General features: G+C 39.4%; 1 protein-coding gene and 1 long non-coding RNA gene across 3 annotated transcripts in view; both read left to right on the top strand.

Moving 5' to 3' along the window:
* The first annotated feature begins 7286 nt into the window (after positions 1-7286).
* LOC121386377 lies at positions 7287-10020 on the top strand. The gene is made up of 3 exons (XR_005959638.1): positions 7287-7306; positions 9038-9149; positions 9956-10020. It is a non-coding gene; the product is annotated as an uncharacterized LOC121386377 (long non-coding RNA).
* A 1571-nt stretch (positions 10021-11591) lies between these two features.
* LOC121386362 overlaps positions 11592-15423 on the top strand; it is a 25743-nt gene continuing 21911 nt past the window's right edge. Inside the window, exons 1-3 of one of the 2 annotated variants that reach the window (XM_041517243.1) lie at positions 11593-11760; positions 13500-13601; positions 14219-14351. In XM_041517243.1, the coding sequence (XP_041373177.1) occupies positions 11683-11760; positions 13500-13601; positions 14219-14351 (313 nt within the window). In that variant the 5' untranslated portion in view covers positions 11593-11682. Of the gene's footprint in view, positions 11761-13499; positions 13602-14218; positions 14352-15423 lie in introns of both variants that reach the window. The other variant, XM_041517244.1, reaches the window with a different exon arrangement.

Below are 15423 nucleotides of genomic sequence, written 5' to 3' on the forward strand. Positions count from 1 at the left end.
GAACACATTGATTTTTAACCACGGCATGGATGCCAAATTTTTTAAACTCTACAATTTGGTAGGTAATGAAACCTGGAATGGTTTTTTTTAAATTTGTAGCAAGGTTTTTTATTGATTCCCTTCCCCCCAGCAGTGCAGCCATCCACAGCATTGGTCACCTGTCAAAATCATGCGGTTGATGGTGCCACTGAACACCGTTTTACCCTTCACTTCGTCGGTTGTTTACATACTCCGCGATTCAACCGACCGCCACACGGACTCTGACCGTTGTTATTGGTTGTCACAAAACTCCACTTAAACAAAAAAAGATTTGACTCAAATTAAGAGAGGTGAGGAGTCGAGAGAGGATAGGGAGGGGATTAGACCTATGGGGGGTGGATAGGGGGGAGAAATCGAGAGAGAGAGGAGACGAGGAGGAGGAGAGAGACGACCGAGAGAGAGGACGACTGAGAGAGAGAGAGGAGGTGGTTCGTAATGCTGAGATAATTGTGGCTTGATGTAGCGGTTTCTAATGCTGAGAATAGTGGCTTGATGTAGCGGTTGCGTAGCTCAGTAGTATTTTGAAGCGGTCTATGATCTGTTCATATTGGAGGACCCGATGGGCTGTTTCTAGTCCTAGTCAGTTTTCCAAAAGTAGTGTAACAAAGGCCGTAGAAAGATAAAGTTTGTTTTGATTGACGACACCAATAAAGCACATCGATTAATTGACCATCAGCTATTGAATTTGAAACATTTGGCAATTGTGCCACGTAGTAAACCCACTGTAATTTCCCTATTGGCAGCAAGCGATTGTTTTACTTGCACTTTCACACAGACTGGACAGCATATAACATGTCGTTTGATATACCATCATGGAATACTGGTTGCGAGAAGAAATATGCATCAGAGAGTACCGGATTCAATCATTCGACTAAAACAGTTTAGATGAGCGCTCTACCGACAGATCTACGTTCCGCCTCCGAATATAATTCTACTGAAATGTCAGAATGCGTCACAATTCAGAATGTAACTTCATGTCATCCTGATCTTAAGCAATCACTCGACTCGAAAGAAAAGAAGTTTTGTTTGTTTTGTTTAACGATACCACTAGAGCACATTGATTTATTAATCATCGGCTTTTGGATGTCAAACATTTGGTAATTTAGACACATAGTCTTAGTGATGAGACCCGCTAGAGATCTTTTATATGCACAATCCCACAGACAGGACATCACATACCACGGCCTTCGATATACCAGTCGTGGTGCACTGGATGGAACGAGAAAAAGCCCAATGGGGATGTATTCCAAACCAGATAAGACAGAGGCGCATTCTGGGAGTGGAGGGGGGTGTGTGTGTGTGTGTAGTTTTTCCCTAAATATATTCAAATGCCTTTTTTTTCTCTCTCTCTTCCTTTCAACATGTTTTCGTATCTACAAAGTGTAAGGGCCACAAATCTGTGAAATATGGACACATCGTACCAAAAGTCAAACAGGATCAGTAACAGAACGTTATAAAGCTGCATGCAACGTTTTAGCTTTAGGAATTGCACGATAAAAGTTCGGAAAACTATATGTGGGACAGACGGACATACAGACAGGAGGACGGAGACGAAACATTCAGTCCCTTTAGGTTGGACCTGTTGGGGACTAATAATTGACATCATTTAAAACGAAAGCATACAGACCTCGTTATAGCTTCCTGCGTGCTAATACAGACAATCAAAAACTGTGTCTGCTTTTATTTCTAAAATTGTGGTAACATTTGGTAGACGTGTTAAATTCATTACTCAAAAATAACGAACCTGATATTTTTGTATATGCCTTTTAACAGGAACTAATATCTGCTGCTGACGCATAAAATATGCATGTATATGACTCATGAGCATACGTGCATGAGATAGGAGATGTGGAGGGCTCAGACACCTACCCTCCCCGTCCCTCTCCCCCTCCCCACCATAGCCATTTGTTAGGGCAAAGACTGTTTTGGAACATTTTATTGATTTGTTTGTGTGGTCTTATTGTTATTTACTTTCTGTGGCATTTTGGAATGCTTATGTTTTGTTTCTTCTGGGTTTTTTGTTGGTGTGTGTGTTGCGAGCGCGCGCGCGCGTGTGTGTGTGTGTATATATATATATATATATATATCTTATAAAAATATATATACGCATAAATATATACAAATATATATATATATATATATATATTATATATTATATATATACCGGTTCATGCTTTGTGAATATAGGTCATTGCATGTCCCAAACACATTCCCACGGTTACATTCGATAAAATGCAGCTTGTGTACAATAAGTTCCAAAATGTGAATATTCGCAAAAAAGGGGCCACGTGGCATTATGACATGTCACCAATGCACGTGTGTGTTGTGTCAGTAGACCCGTGTGGCAACATGCAATACAATGAACATATAAACATGTAGGGTGTTCGCTTGCACAGCATCAATATGGCCGAAAGTTGTCCCTACATAACATGCCACGTTTCATATACACACCTTGCAGCTTATTTATGTCATCGGCCAACGTGTTTTGTCGAATGTTTTGGTTCTTGCCAGCGCATTCCATGTGTCCCCAAGCACTTTCTCCAGACTGTGGTACCGTTTGTTTGTTTTGGATCAACACTTGTTTTCCCTATATCCGGTCGACCACGGGTCACTACCTCGTGCAGGAAATGCTACATTACGGGTGACGCCACCGGTTTCGGGAAAACACATTACTGCCACAATGACACAGCCGCAGCAATACCAGTTTGGTATAGGATATACCGACCAGACCGTACGGAACCGCCTACGTGATTGTGAGGAATTCGTGCTAGACGTCCAGTTTACGAGGTGTTTCTTCTTAACACCACACAGCGTCGTTATAACAAACAGTGGTGCCAGATTCATCGACAATGGCCTCAACTGCGATTGGGGACAGGGGTGGGGGGGTGACGAGTCCCCATTGAACATTTACGTAATCATGATTGAAGATGTCGCGTGTATAGGCGTCGTGGTGACATTTACGCAATTAAATTGGGAGGGGGAGGGTAGGGGACAATTTGGATCCCATTCTCCCTCGCCTTCGTTTCATGGATGTGGGCAAAATATCTTACGACAACTGGCAGAAAAGACAGTGAGTGTATATACATATATACCTGAATGCACAGGGCTACATATGACCATATCCTCCGGCCACACATCGTTCCAGTTATATATATATATATACGCAGTGTTCCAACATGACATATATAGGCCTCACATAGCATATATCACATACGGCTTATCCATACATAACAACATACATTAATGTCCTTCCATATATATCGATATCACCGGATTTATATATATATGAGATATCTATGGGACGAGTTGGACCGACGCCTCCGACAGCGACAACTCTACAGAATTTACCCTTGCCCGAATTGGCAGGTATATTGCAGCTGAGGGGACCATCCTATATGACGTCATAGTGAATTAATTTGGCAAACATGCAGCCGGTGTTCAGGCAGTTACAGTACACGCGGAGGCCACCAAAGGTCTTAAGGACGATTGGGGTCAGTGACCTTTGAAAGTGTGTTTTTATTAGTTACTCGCAAATTCAAAGAATAAAAATGTGAAAACAAAACTGCAACAATTGTATGATTATCGGAATGAAAAAGATTAATATAAATCAATTCTCCAGGGTGTTACGACAAATCAAGTCCGGCTTTTGTGCCCACGACAGGCGTGCGCTACAACAGATTGTTCTGAATGTGAGTATAACCCTATGTTTGACATTGTGACATGTTTGTTTGTGAATTTGTTTGTTTGGGGGTCAAGTTGTTCGTTTCTTTGATAACGGGTAGCGTCTATGACTACCCTAGTTTCGCACAAAATTCGAAGTTTAATTTTTTTTTGTTTTTCCATACATGTTGGGGGCAGGTGGCTTTATGACACATTCACTAATGAAATAAAATTAACTTTTTTTTGTTACAGATGAAACCCATTGTGCGCAACATGCAATACAATGACCAATCACAGGACATGTGGTGTTCACTTCTCATTCAAAAGTATCAAATGCATTTCGAAATTTGACCCTACCGGAAGTTAAATGGTTTACGATATTCCACCGTGATTCTGCTTATTTGCCCCGTACTAACAATTTCCAAAGTGTTTTGAAACGATTGTTTTGTTCCCCAGTGGGGGCAAAATGTGTTGACCTAAAATTTAATTTGCACTGGTGTAATTTTGTTCACAATTTAGTTGTAATCCATGTTTTGCAGACTAAGTTGTTTGTTGTTTTATTTACAGTCTTGGTATTGTGTCGTCTTTAGATAACGATCGTTTACGATTTGAGACGACACTGTTTCATTCGGGCACATTAGATCAGCATGATTCCCCAACTTTTAATCCAAACGGGAGTTTGGTATATCAAAACGACCACGGGACATCTGGTCCACAGACGATGATTGTGAAAAGGATCTTTGTTAATAAATGTGCACTTTTAACCTGCGATAATTGTTCTATGATTACTGTTTCGTCGGTGCCACAGCAGCGCTGAGCTGCTAAACAAACAACTCATTAGTCATTGATATTTCTATTAATTGGGGGGGGTTATGGAAACCATTTAACATATTTGTTTAATGGTATGAATTGGGAGGGGGAAGATATAGGGCTAGAGTCGTTGAAATATTTTAGACGTAATTTTGAATTGGAAGGGGGAGGGTACAAAGCCGTTGGACATGTTACGCAATTATGAATTGGGAGGGGAGACAGGGTAAGGGAGGTGTTTAGAACACCCATTCTCCCCCACGCCCCATGTTTCTTAGCCTGCGTTTATCAAAAAAGGCATTATCTTAAAATTATATGTAAAGACAGTGAGTGTATATATATATAAATATCATATTTTATATTACATATTATTATATATTATATTATAATATTGATATATATATACATATATATACATACATATATATATATATACATATATATATATATATATAATATATATATAGCCATATATATAATATCATTATATACTTTTGAAAAAGTAGGTCGAAACTCCCATAAATGAATTAACAATCCACAAAATTGACAGGTATATTAGCTAGTGGGGAATGGCGAAAACATGATTATATTTGAACGTAATTTTGGCAAAGCATTGCAGCCGGTAGTTTGCTATTACAGTAGGCTTCATGGCCACGCTTTGATCTTGAAGGACGATTTCAATCAGAAGTTCCGTATAATTGAAAGTTTTTTTTCGTGTAGGTAACACTCGCAAATTCGAACAATAAAAATGACTAAAAAACAAATTATCGAAGATCGAGGATGATCAACAGAATGAAAAAGATGGCAATATAAATAATGTTGCAGGGTGTATACTACCAAATCAGTCCGAGTGTCTTGGCCCACTGTGGCGTGCGCTACACAGCAACGAATTGTTCTGAATCGTCCACGTTCGGGAAGACCCCGAAGCACTACAAATAGAGAGGACCGCTACATGACCAATATGACATGACACTTCAAAGTGAATCAGAAAAAATGGGGGTCAATCTGCGGACTTCTGAGATAACGAGTAGCGTCTATCACTACCCTAGCAGCTTGACCCCCAGTGGGGGCCAATGATCTACCTAAAATCGTCACCATGCATTTCGACCACCACTCCTCACCACGTCAGTTGAACGGCCATGTCAAAATGCACGCTTCATTTGCGGTGGCAACCTATTTAGCGGGGTGGAGTGATGTTCACTGATAAATCCACGTTTAGTCTCCAGTTTTGGACGGTTTCGTTCTACAGACGTCCTGGGAAACGTTTCGCAGCATGTTAACCCAGACCCCGTCACCCAAACGGGAGTCTGAATGCGTATGGCGACCAAACGGTCATCTCTATCCACCACATGAGTAGTTAGTCTGTTTGGATGGCATCTTTGTAAATTGCTGTGTGCATGAGATTAACAGGCCGTTAATTGTTCTATGCCTTCACAGTTTTTAGTCGGTGCAGTTCTGCAGGATTGCAATGCTAAACCCCACTCTTAGTCATTAACGGACTTTCTCAGACAATTGATAAACATAATGAAAACCATTTAACATATTTGGCCCCAATCGGCACGCCTGGTATGAATTGGCAGGAGAGTTAAGATAACCATGCCCCTCCGGCCAGAGTTCATGATATGTCATATTCTTATGGCAAAGTGGCAGGCCATTTTTAAAGAGTTCTTCAGACGTTGACAACAGCAGAGGCAACGATGTGTCGAGTGTATTCGCGCCAGGGGTGAATTCGACACACTGTTAAACGAATGAGAGGTGTTTAAAACACGCCACCCCACCCCCAACACCCCATGTACACGTGCCTGCAATATTAGTGACGTTTATTTGTGTTTTTTTGTAAATATGGAACAATAAATAAATGTTTTGGTGTAGTTTACATCATCAATCTAATACACTCTGAAACTTATTTGGTTATAAATTTTTGACCCTTAAATTCTTTTGAGTAGTATATTATCAAGTACCAATATATAATGTCTAATAGATAATTGTGTTGGGCAAGTTATACTTATTTGCGAGTACTAATATGTTTTTGAGTTTTATTAGTTGGAACAATACGCAATGAATAAAGATCTTGGTTCTGCTCATGTAATAAGGTCAACAAAATGTGTACAAACTCTTGCAAATTATATAAATGGAAAATACTGGAATAAATAGAAAATATGTAAATAAAGAGAGGCGCTAATATCCTAAGTTAATTAAGTTTTCGTTTTGTTTACATTTATAATTTAATTTTTATGTCTAGGACCGGACTTAAATTTTGATTGTTCAGGAATGCAAGTCCGGCCCGGGCTTCATATCCTGGCAGTCAGACCAGTATTCTTAAGGAACGTAAGTCCTAGGACTTGCATTCCTAGGTATATTAGACCTAGGACCTGCATTCCTAGGAGATTAAGTCCGGGCAGACCACTGTTCCTACGGACTTGCATTCCGTTTACACCGGTCTAAAACTACAAAGAGGTGCACAACTACTTCCACCCTACCACCCCCAAAAATAATACCAACTAACAAAATATCACCAGTTAGTTTTACCCCTCCACCTCCCCCTCCCCTCAATCACCTTAGCAGTGTCGTCCGTCCGTCCCCCACCCCATCGCATACATTATGTTAACGAGTCATAGATTTATGATGCGTCAGCATATAATAGTTCCTGTCAAAAAGTTCCTGTAAATAATGGCTGTTTCGTTTTTCACAAATAATTATTTTTAGCACCTTTACCAAATGTTGTCATCGCTTTAGATATAAAAGGAGACGTGGATTCGCTGAATTAACGAACCGAGACTCTTTCGAGAACTCTAACGAGGTATGTACGCTTTCGTTTTTGTGTGTTTGTTGTTGGGTTTTTTTAGTCAACACCTTTAATCAATGCAATCTGTCAAACGAAAACCGATGAATTGACTTGTAGCTTAAACAAATAAAGTTAAAATTCATATAAAAACATATTGAATTTTAAAGTTTAAAACAAAAACAACACTACAGTGTTACAGTACCATACAACATAGTTTTTACTATTAGAGCCGTTTATGAACACTGAACTCAATCATTACTTATATTTTATTCTTTAGAGTATCCATTTCTGTAGAACTGAAGTGTTTCTGGTCATTCTTGTGTTTCTACTACCAAAAAAATGCATATTTCAAAATTTTAAAAGCGCACGTGCGTCTGAAAAGTAACGGTTATTGCTTTGAGTTCTAATCTTTTTTTAAGGATATTTCCTGGTTTCAATCTCACAGACTCTTCTTTCACTCTGTTGTAACTTTTTCCAAATAAGTTACAGGTTTGTAAATTAACTAAAGTTAGTGTCCATTGTTTGGGGGATAAAACTAGGTTCTGCGCATTTAAACCGATATCATGTCAACTAACATTTGTGTTTTGGTAAACAAATACGTCTAAGTAAAACGTTTTTTCTTACAAATTACCACGAAACGTTTAAGATTAAATTTTCGTTTTTATTATATACAGGTATGAAGGTAATTGATAGAACAGCCACGGTACCATTGCAACCCTCTATAAATACTGTTGGTGCCTTTCTTAAAAATCTTGCATCCCTCTAGCATAGTGTACACAAACACACACACACACACACACACACACACACACACACACACACGCACACACACACACACATATACACACAGACACACACACACACACACACACATACATACACACATACACACACACACATACATATATACACACAGACACACACACACACACACACACATACATATATACACACAGACACACACACACACACTTACACACATACACAGAGATACAAACACACACGTGTATATATACACTCTTCAAAAAGTATGGGAACTCTCATAAGAATTTGCAATTGCCAAAATTGTAAGGTTTATTAGTTGTGGGGAATGGTTATATGATAATAGTGAATTAAATGGGCATACATTACAAACTGTAGTTCAGTATTACAGTGGATTTTATGACCACCAAAGATCTTGAAGGACGATTGGGGTCAGAAGTGAAATTTGAAAATTGACGTTTTTTTATCAGTAGTGGGTGATACCGCCACGATGTGTCAGACATTCATTCAGTCGACCAGGCGTATGAGTCTCCCAATACCCATTTGAGGGAATCTGTTCCACTCCTCTTGCAGCGCCTCACCAAGTTTCGCTAACGTGGTCGGAGGTCTTTGACGCTGACGAACACATATCGCTATCATGTCCCAGACGTGTTCAATGGCGAAAAGGTCTGGATTCATTGCTGGCCATGTCATTCGATAGATGTTGTGCTGCTGGAGGTGAGCATTGATGATTCGTGCACGGTGAGCACGGGAATTGTCGTCCTGAAAAGCAAAGCGTCGACCCACACGCCTAGCAAACGGGACGACAAAGAGTGTCAGTATGTTGTCCCGGTAGTATTACCCAGTGACCCTTCCTTGCACAATATGGAGGGGGTGGGGGGGGGGGTGTCTGTCAGTCATAGTGATACCACCCCACGCCATAACCGATCCACTGCCAAGTCTGTCCTGAAATCGCATTGTCACGTTGGCTTGCCTTTCTTATAGTCGTCGAAATAGGGACTCATCTGAAAACATGATACGTGACCAGCGACGAATACCCCAGTTCTGACGCTCCCTACACCATTCACGTCTGTGGGCAATGTGACAATTTGTGAAGGTAAGCACAACCCGGGGCCGTCGAGCATGAAGACGGGTTGAAAGAAGACGATTTCTAATCGTCTGACCCGTAACTCGGACACCAGTAGCCTGATGAAGGTTTGCAACAATTTGATTTGCCGTTTGAGCTCGATTTCTTAGAGCCTGGTTACGGATGAATCAATCCTGTACTCGTTTCGTTGCCCTGGGACGACCTGAACGGGGTCGATCGTGAACCATTTTGGGTTTGTTGGTACCTGTTCCATAGTCTGCTAATCACTGACTTCGAAACATTGAAGGCGTTGGCCACTTCACGCTGACTTCTGCCCCTTTGCAGCATAGCCCGTAAACGGGTCGCGTTGTAAACGCCGCATCGCAAATTCAGACAATAAAAATGACTAAAAAAAAAACAATAACAACTGTAAGATCAACAGAATGAAAAATATAAACAGAAATAATGTTCCTACGCTGATTGATAGACCTTCCTGAAAATGGTCAAAATCGAGAATGACACCAAACGCACGTGTACGGGGCAATTGCGTGATGCACATGTAAACTATAAAATGTGTTTAGATGTGTTGATAAACAGACCTGAACGTTCTTTACTAGGGTGTCTGTGGTCAAAACGTATGTTCGGTCTAATAGTTCGGTCTAATTAACATTAATATTTGTTGGTTCCCCTACTTTTTTGAAGAGTACACACACAAAACACACACACACACACACACACACTCACACACACACACACACACCACGCATGAAACATATAATTAAATCAACATGTGTTCTAAGATATTATAATGTTTCCATTTAAACTTTTCAATCGAGATTATCTGACGATTCGCTATGAAGTTCTCTGCCTTGTGTTGTGTCCTCGTCTTTGTGGTCGGAGTGTGTTTCGGTATGGCAACAGACTCCTGCAAGTAAACGATTTAAACTAGGACGTGTCTGTTTTGGTCAAAACGTATTTTTATGTCTGATAGTGGTCGGTCACCGTCGGTGGGTCCAAAACTGGTAGTTTCCCCTACTTTTTTGAAGAGTACACACAGACACACACACACACACATACACACACACACACACACACACACACACACACACACACATACACACACACACACACACACATACACAGACACATACACATATATACAGATACACACATAATGTTTACATTTACACTTTTCACACACACACATATGACACACATCGCTATGACAGTACACACATACACACACACACACATACATACAGTTATGTGTACAGATACATACATACATACACACACGACTGGCCACACGTACATACACACACACACACATACACATACATACACATACATACACACACACCACATACATACACATACATACACACACACCATCTGCTACACACACACACACACACACACACACATATACACACACACACGCACACAGACACACACACATACACGCACACACATCACATACACACACATATATACACATACACGCATACACACACACACATACATACATACACACACACACACACATAGACACACAGAGACACACACAAGAGACAGAGACACACACACACACACAGAGAGAGAGAGAGAGAGAGAGAGAGAGAGAGAGAGAGAGAGAGAGAGAGAGAGAGAGAGAGAGAGAGAGAGAGAGACACAGAGAGAGAGAGAGAGAGACACACACAGAGAGAGAGAGAGAGAGAGAGAGAGAGAGAGAGAGAGAGAGACACACACACACAACCACAACCACAACTGGTATATCAAAGCCCGTGGAATGTGCTATCATGTCTATGGGATGATGTATATAAAAGATCCCTTGCTACTAATTTGATAAAATTTAGTGGGTTTCCTCTCTAAGACAATACAGACTAATGATGTTTATGTTTCTAAATATGACATCAAACTACCTTGGCAAATACATTTTTCATATCAAAGGTTTTCATATGTACTGTCCTTCTTTGGGAAATCCAAATAAGACATCGCCTATTGCTAAAGAAAATAGCTTCCGTTTAAGAAAAACGTGTAAGAATTTTTTAAAGGAAAGAAAGAAAGAAATGTTTTATTTAACGACGCACTCAACACATTTTATTTACGGCTATATGGCGTCAGACATATACTTAAGGACCACACAGATATTGAGAGAGTAAACCCACTTCGCCACTTCATGGGCTACTCTTTTCGATTAACATCAAGGGATCTTTTATATGCAACATCCCATAGACAGGATAGCACATGCCACGGCCTTTGATATACCAGTCGTGGTGCACTGATTGGAGCGAGAAATAGCCCAATGGGCCCACTGACAGGGATCGATCTCAAACCGACCGCGCATCAAGCGAGCGCTTTACCACTGGGCTACGTCTCGACCCCAGAATTATCAAATGCTTAAATTCAATATCAATGATTAAAATTTAATAACCTATATGCTTTGGTGGCTTCGTTAAAGAAAAGAAACTAACTACATTTTATTTATGTTTAGTGGGGATTTGTAACGACAAACAACAACGGAAACAGAGCTCGCGTGGTTATAGGACTGAATCGACGCAGTATGGTGCTGATTCCAGATGAAGTGAAGGATCACAAACGATGTTCTACAAGAACCATCAACCAACACGACTTTGATCGGGTGAGTTTGAACACGTGCAAAACAAGCATTGAAAAGTTGTATATTTCTACTTACAACTCTGCAAGAAAAACAAAACAAAAAATACTTCTTCTTCTACTACTACTACTACTACCACCACTACTTCTACTACTACCACCACCACCACCACCACCAACACCACTACTACTACTACTTCTACTACTACTACTACTACTACTACCACCACTACACTACCACTACTACTACTTACTACTACTACTAATACTACTACTACTACTACTTCTACCACCACCACCACCGCCACTACTACTACTACTACTTCTACCACCACTACCACCACCACTACTACTACTACTACTACTACTACCACTACTACTTGTACTACTACTAGTGCTACTACTGCTACTGTTACTACTACTGTAATGAATTTCGCACTCAAGTATGAAACGAAATCATGCCACTTGAAATTTTACCCGGGTCCAGCTACCCCTTTCAGTTGTAGACTTGAATGTAATTAACACTAAATAGGCGGCCCTGACATACCACGTCTAAATACTAGTATCAGACAGACTACATAACAATAGAACAGATTATATATTTATTCAGGGAGGTCAACACAGAAAACAGTTCTCAGCATTTCGCAATACAAAGACAGTTGACATTTAAATTTTAATAGTTATTTACAAATAAATCTAAGTTCCCTTTTAATTAACACCTGCCCATCACAACAACGTTCACCTATACTAAATGAGATTCAGATATCCTCTAGCTCTTCTCAAAGCACGGAAAAACAACTCCCTATTATAGTCTAACGGTACCCTTTTCGTTAGCTCCGTTTTGCTAATTCGGAAAGCGTTTTCTTCAACAAGTCAAACCCCGAATCCTACTTCCTATTATAGTCTAACGGCACCCTTTTCGTTAGCTCCGTTTTGCTAATTCGGAAAGCAGATTCCTTGACACGCTGCCCTAGACGCATAAACTGCCAACCGACTCAAAATGTGCTAGCGTCATTGTTGGGAAAGTAATTTCCTTTAGCCAAATACAACCATTTAGTTAATTAATCTCTTCCCCACCCATAATAATATTTAAATACGGTCTAATGATTTGGAAGCAAGCACACATTCAATAAAAAAACATCCTACAAAACAAAACACGACTTACATGTTTGAAACCCAAAACCCAAGTAAAGGATAATTTCTCGGCCCGATCTGCACGGACTTTCATACCCTTAAACCCGATTGGCCAGATAATAACGAAGCCCGTAACCTACCGACAACCCCCGAGTAATTTTCCACCACAATATAAATTAGACTGGTCTCATACCATACTTTATAACAGGCACAACGTAACGTTCCTGACATTCCCTTATTAGTAAGGTTAATATTAGAGATTATTATAATTAATAAGAAGATTAATAAGAAGAAGAACCAAATAAACATAATAACCAAGGAAATATGAAATGATAGATCGACAGAAAACCAGGAACGCTACACTACTACTACTACTACTACTGCTACTTTCTACTACTACTACTACTACTACTACTACTACTACTACTACTACTACTACTACTAGTACTGCTGCTGCTGCTGCTACTACTACTACTACTATATACATACTACTACTACCACAACAACAATATTTTTATATTTTGTTTCTTTGTTATATAAAATTTCAGGAAATGTAGATTGGGATATTTCCCCTGTCTCTAAAATACAATTGACTTAAGTAGAAATGTTAAACGTTTCAATACATTCCAGGGTTACGTTGCCATGAAGGACCCAGCAAAGCGATCGTGCTGGTTGAAGCCTCTTGGTGAAAGAGAGACATATGAAGAAACGAAAAGGATCATGGACAGTGGAGTATGTACTGAATTTTAAACAAGTATTACCTAAAGTCAATCGCCTGTGGTCCTCTTAAAGATATTGTACTGTATTTCAGATTGCATTCATGACGTCGTTTGGCGTGTTGCATTTACCACAGTTTGACACCCAATAGCCGATGTATTTGTCGTGCTGGGGTGTCGTTAAACATTCATTCATTCATTCATTAGTTTGGCGTGCAGCAACACCTTTATGATCTTAGGTTTTTCTAACTACGAGTAGAATTTGGAAATAGATATTAATGAACTTAAAATGCATTTTCCAATATGATTGTATTGACTGATATTTATAGGATAGCAAACGAGCTTCCATTTCCTATCATATTTATGTCCCAATTGAAATAATTTTCAATGACAATTATTCCACGAGGTACATAAACATGATACGAAATGGTAGCGAGTTTAATATCCTATTTATTACCCATAATGGATCTTAATTTATATCACTCAACTCGTTTGGTTGACGTTCCTGTAAGGTTGTAGTGCGCCAATCGATGACGTCATCGTGTAACATCGAAGTGTTACGTCCCACTTGGCGTTCTATTTAACCATATGGGTAATAAACTGTAATACGTTTTCATTGTTCCTTCACTCTAGAGTGAGATGTCTCAAGTTAATGAAAACTGGATTATCCCTAAGAAATCTCTGGACAAGGATCGGGTGGAGAGAGAGGTTGGAAGTATGTTGGCTGACTTCTGTTCTGACTCGGACGTCTTCATGCTCAGACGAGGTAACAAGCTACAATCAAGTTAATTTTAACGAGAGAGAGAGAGAGAGAGAGAGAGAGAGAGAGAGAGAGAGAGAGAGAGAGAGGAGAGAGAGAGAGAGAGAGAGAGAGAGAGAGATGGCTAATTTTCTATACCATATCTAATTTATATAAAAAAATACAGGACAAAGAATATAGTTTAAACTGTATGGAATGTAGACCATCCACCGACCAATCCACTTCTCCCCACCATCACAACCCTCTCCCCCAACCCCCCCCCCCCCTCAAAAAAAAAAAAAAACCCCCACAAAAAACACCCAACAACCCCAAAACAACCAACAAGAACAAACAATGATCCAAATCAATGACACGTGTGTTTCGTTACGTTTCCGGAAATGACCGAATAGTTTTGTACTGTCTCTGTTGAAAACAAGAACACCCAATGTAGCTGTTTTTGCTGAATTAGGAAGAATACCTATTTCTGTGTTATGTAAACAAAGACTTTTATTATACTTGCGGAAAATTATCTGTAATCAAACTTCTATGTTATACAAAATGTATAGATCTTTACGACATGGTATGGACTCTAGCAGAAATTGTAAAATCTGGGTATCATACGTAAAATCTATTTAATATGAACTTGGGATAATAAGGACGTTTTACATTTACCTGCTCAAGTTCTTAAACAACGTCTTAGTGATCAGTACGTACAAAATTGAATAGCAAAGTGGTCTACGTTCTCACGTTTAGAATTGTACTGTAAATGTAAATGTGATTACACTTTTGAAGTATATTTAGACAATATTTTGGCACTGAAGTATCGTACTGCCTTGCTTAATCTTAGATGTGGTGTACTGAATATTAATATTGAGAAAGGTAGATTTGAAAATATTCCCAGACAACAAAGAATATGTCCAGTATGTAATACTAATAATATAGAGGATGAATATCATGTTTTTGCTTGTATGTCCATGTTATAGAGACCTTAGATTCAAATATTTCTAAAAACATTATTGTTCATGGCCTTCTATGAACAAACTTACTAATTTGCTATAATTAAAATCAAAATTCAAACATTACACCTAGCTAAATTTAT

Source organism: Gigantopelta aegis, chromosome 12 (assembly GCF_016097555.1).
Source record: "Gigantopelta aegis isolate Gae_Host chromosome 12, Gae_host_genome, whole genome shotgun sequence".
Lineage (NCBI taxonomy): Eukaryota > Metazoa > Mollusca > Gastropoda > Neomphalida > Peltospiridae > Gigantopelta > Gigantopelta aegis.